A 4,652-nucleotide genomic window follows, 5' to 3' on the forward strand; every position below is an offset into this window, starting at 1 on the left:
GCAGTTAGGCATGATATACTAAGCCACCATGGCTGTTGTGTTAATATAAAATTATGGCTCGTTTGGATGTGCTTTTAAAATGATTCAAAACACTTTTGGTGAAAATATTTTTGAAAACAATCTTTAGTAAAAATAGTAGTAAATCTTAGAAAAACACCTAAAGTGCTTCTTGAAAGAAGCGCATAACTGGTGCTTCTTGTAAAAAGCACTTAAATACTTTTGGAACCCAAAAACATTTTCTCTAAAAGCACTATCAGTCATTTTAAAAGCACATCCAAACAAACCCTTAATCACATTAATTAGGATGAAAATTATGGTTTAACATTTCTTGAAGCCAAACAATTTGCCGCTCAAACCGGTGGTCAATGGTAGCTATAGTACAATTACACGTGTCAACCACGAGGAAATTATATTCAAACATGAAACCTGAACTGCCTAACTTTTGACTTGTGGCCAGGCATCCCACGTGACACGTTTGAAAAAGTTCTTGGGCATAAACCTCCTAATCAACTATTTAACAATGTATTACCGGATTAATTCTATTATCATCTGTATGTCCTCATCAAGAGCGGTAAACAGCCTGCAACTTTAAGGTACAAACAATCACAGATCCATCACGGATATGCTAAAGTTATAAAGAATTGGAAGAAATTAAACAAAAACAACGAACAAGATCAAATAGGAAATGGAGCGTGCATGGGAAAAAAAATGGTGTTCGATTATCATTTCGCAGGTTATTTAGAAAGATATTGAAAGAATAAGCAAGACTGTTAACAGAAACTAAAAAAATTAAATAATTAATAGAGGATAGACATTTACAATTCTCCAAGCCCGTGATTTTTTGGGCTAATAAGAAAGAAATTTACAAGTGAAAATTGCATCACTGGCTAAAATAACTCCCTACGCTCTTTTCACTCTTCCCCTTGCTCTCTTCATTCATATAAACAAATAAGTTTATGCATTTTGATCACATAACTTGTAGAATAAGTTACTCTTCGTCGGATCTTTGCTTCGATGCTTTACATCGATAATGTTGAAAAAATGGCAGGAAAAAAGAGAGTATACTGCTCACTGTGATTTAGATCACTCAATGTTTGAGTATGAATGAATGTGGCCCCTTAAGTTTAGTGTGACACTTTACCTATGCTCTCTTCTTCTGCTGTTGCAGTTGCTGCTGCTTATTTTGGTACAGCTTTACTAGGAGCTCGGCGTAGAGAACCTCATTCCATGCGTCAGGAACACCAGGAAGGCACCAATGGCTGCAGTCCTGGAAGCTCTTAGGTGATGTCCTTTCTTCCTTGGACAGTTTTTGCTTCCGGTAGATTGACGGGTGACCATCCTTCCGGAAATCTGTCATTCTTGTGATATTGAGATATGTGACATGGCTTTTCATGTTTCTCAACACCTTCTCCAGTACCAGCATCTTGGGCGGGTACGGTCTCAGATACTTCTCATTGAAGATGGGAACTGTCTCACTGTCGCATTGGCCACCAGAATTCCACTGCCCACCACTGTCGGAGGAAAAATAAATACAAATCTCAATTATTTTCATGTACATAAGAGTTGCTTAATTTTGACCATATTCTGAAGGAAACAGCAATGAACATATTCATGTTCATTTCTTTACTTCTCAATTGGTAATTCAAAGGCCATAATGTTGATGCAATATCATGAGCATCGGCAAAAAAAATAAGATGGGAAACTTATAATGCAATGCATTATCACTATCTAGGTTAAACTATGATTACTTCAAGTTTACCTGAAATGGGAAGCAGAATAGCCCCGAAAGAAGACAATACTTTTCTTCGGATCAACCTTGGCATCAACCCATCTTGCCCACGTAGTTAAAGCTTTCCGAAACGCCTCAAGAACATTCAATTCACCATAGACATGGCTACCTTCTTGGTAATAGTCTTTCCTGCAAATTTTATGCTATTTTAGTTCCAAGGGCCAGAGCCTACACTACAAACCTACATATTATTTGAATTAAGATGGTAATAAACTTACCCTTTGGAGGTTTTCTCATGAGTCCACCAGTGTCCGGTGTTGAAGATGACGATATCAGCATCTTTATATAGATCGGAAGATCTCCCTACTAAGTCAAGACGAAGTGTTTCTCTCTTTGATCCATCTTTCTCCGGGATTTCCCATTCTCGAACTAAGAAGGGAGACACGAAGAACTCCACCGTGCAGTTATAGTCCTGCCAATCCATTCAATTTAAACAAGAATAGCACATAAGTTTCAACAAATAGATGAAGTGTTGCCTCAACCCAACATAAGAATAAGTTGAAGAATTGATTAATCGAATTAACCTACTTTGAATATGAAGGAATACGAAGCTTCCCCACGAAAATGGGTTCTCCCATTGGCTTCGAAAACCTTGCTTTTATCTTTCACCGAGTTTCTAAGGATGCAAACCAGAGACTCCCACATATTCCTATTCAGAGAATCACCAACGAATACCAGGCGCTTTCCTCTCAACAACTCCAACATATGACTTCCATCCAACCTGGTCATAAAAACCATTTCATATTAACAAGTCTTCGTCAAGCAAAACCCAAAGATTTAGTCACGGATCATTTTCAACGGATATACAGAGAAAAACCCTAACTTTCTTAATCAAAATATCTTACGAGGCTTGAAACAATGCTAAAAACAGAAGAAAATTTCTAATATCTAAAACTGAAAATCGACAACAGATCAACATGAACTTTGATTAATCAAAACCCAATAACCCAATAAGCATCTAAGTAGATCAAAAGGCAATCCAAGTACAATATTATACACATAAATATGGTACCCAAAAAAAAAATTATTAGACTTCCAGCAAGTAAATTTACAATTTGATCACATACCTTGGTAAAGTGCAATCCTTAGGCTTCCATTTGAATTTTTGGTAATCCTTATCAGGTCTGCCATTGAGAATACAATTGAACTGCTCATCGATCAGAGGACAAGACCCAGGTTTGTATAGCGGATACGAATCGTCCTTCACCCACTCTCCATGTAGCATATCACAATTCATCAAAGACTTCACCAAATCATCACTCCCCTGCTTCCCTTGCTCCGACGGCACGCCGGAATTCGTTTCATTGCTCTGTTTTTTCAACAGGGGAGCAGTTAAATTCTTCTCCACACCCTTCTCCGCAACGCTCTTGTTCGTGGAACTCGAATTCGGTGCCGGATCGGCGCTTCCATTCCCGGCCGCCACCGGGGTTTTTGGGGCGGTGGTTCCGGTCTGATTGGCTGTAAAAACTGTGGCATTCTCAGAATTGTGGATGTTGTCGGTCTGGTTTTTCAAACGGGTTGTCGGTTCAGGTGAAGTAGTACTATTCTTGGGTGTGACTAGAGGTATTGGCTGGACGTTTGAGGTCTGATTCGGGTTCAAAATAGTGGGTTGTTTATTCACAGTGGCAGATGCTGCGGGGGCGGCGGTGGTGTTAGCAGATCTAGACGGCTCTGTTTGCAGAGGAGGAGAAAAAACGGTTCGATCTTGCTGCGGCGGAGATGAAGAAGTACCATTGGGGAAGAAGAAGGAGAAAAGTGAATTGCTCGAACCAGAAGTGGAAGTAGTAGAATTTGAAGTAGTGATAATGCTTGCAAAATATGGAGAAGTGAAGCTCGCGGAGGGATTGAAGGTCATGAAAACAGTCAAGGCGATGAAAGCAAACATGATGCCATATGCAAAAGCCACGGTGTTTCTGGTGTTGAGGATAGAGAAGAGACTGTTGACGTCCGAGATCAGAGTTCCGCCCTTGATGGGGAGGTGCTGCTGCTTCGTGACCTCTGCCATGGATGCGGTGGTTGTGTTTGCTTTTTTGTGGAATGTAGAGGAAGATGTGCGGAAGTGGGAGAGTTTGGCAGTTTGGAGAGAGAAAGAGTGGATGAACTGGTGCTGCTTCTAGAGAGAGAAAGAGAGGAAAGAGAGTTTGGGTTGTGTGAGAAGCGTCAAGTGAATAACACTATAATTCGAGAGAGGAACAGTGGAGGTGACTCTGTTTGAGAACAATGGCAGGCATGTTAGGATATTTAACGGTTAGAATATCAAATTTTTAAATAAAATTTATTTAAATAAGATGTTATTAATAAAAAATAAAAATGTTACTCGATATTTAAGTAATAATTCAATTATCGGTAAAGAAAAAAATATAAATATTAATCATCTACAATTACATTATTTGATTTACAAAATTTGATCTTTTCAGCATTAACGACTTTGACCTTATCATTTGGGAGTAATTACAAGAGTGCCAAATATTCTCTTGACAGTGGTACACGTAGTACGGATCGATTAATATAACTTCCTGCTGCTTTTGACGCGTGGAGGTCGGAGAGAGTAAAGAGGGAAAGGAATTAATTAATTAAATTAAAAGTTTAAAACACCGACCTTCTTTACCATGTTTTGTGGCCTGATTGTTGGGGGTTGCCCTTTGCACTCTAAAAAAGTACATATTTTGTGAGTTAATCTGACCTTTTGATTACATGTGGTTCAATTTTTTTGTGGACAGGATGTTGAACTTTCACTCATGTGTTTTGAAAACTCTATATTCTTTAATTATTGTTTCGAATTCTTCTTCTTAATAATAAAAAAAAGATAATGTTAGAAATATTAAATTTACAAATTAAATAATATAGTTGTTGATGATTGGAT

The 4,652-nt window shown here is 38.3% G+C and overlaps 1 protein-coding gene across 1 annotated transcript; it reads right to left on the reverse strand.

Moving 5' to 3' along the window:
• Positions 1-770: 770 nt before the first annotated feature.
• On the reverse strand, positions 771-4,002 carry LOC137713193 (protein trichome birefringence-like). The gene is made up of 5 exons (XM_068452465.2): positions 2,857-4,002; positions 2,318-2,510; positions 2,008-2,201; positions 1,760-1,918; positions 771-1,511 (listed from the first exon to the last, which is right to left on the reverse strand). Exons 1-5 carry the CDS (start codon positions 3,792-3,794, stop codon positions 1,142-1,144), a joined length of 1,854 nt encoding a protein of 617 aa, XP_068308566.2. The 5' UTR covers positions 3,795-4,002; the 3' UTR covers positions 771-1,141.
• Between the last annotated feature and the right edge of the window lie 650 nt (positions 4,003-4,652).

This window comes from Pyrus communis, chromosome 14 (assembly GCF_041283825.1).
Source record: "Pyrus communis isolate YQ-2024b chromosome 14, ASM4128382v1, whole genome shotgun sequence".
NCBI lineage: Eukaryota > Viridiplantae > Streptophyta > Magnoliopsida > Rosales > Rosaceae > Pyrus > Pyrus communis.

Excerpts from the sequence above, each read along its gene's own strand:
- LOC137713193 (XM_068452465.2), bottom strand. The coding sequence starts at position 3,794 with ATGGCAGAGGTCACGAAGCAGCAGCACCTCCCCATCAAGGGCGGAACT. Across the intron at positions 2,511-2,856 it reads AAGGATTGCACTTTACCAAG|GTTGGATGGAAGTCATATGT; the intron begins GTATGTGATCAA and ends TTTTATGACCAG. Across the intron at positions 2,202-2,317 it reads CGTATTCCTTCATATTCAAA|GACTATAACTGCACGGTGGA; the intron begins GTAGGTTAATTC and ends ATGGATTGGCAG.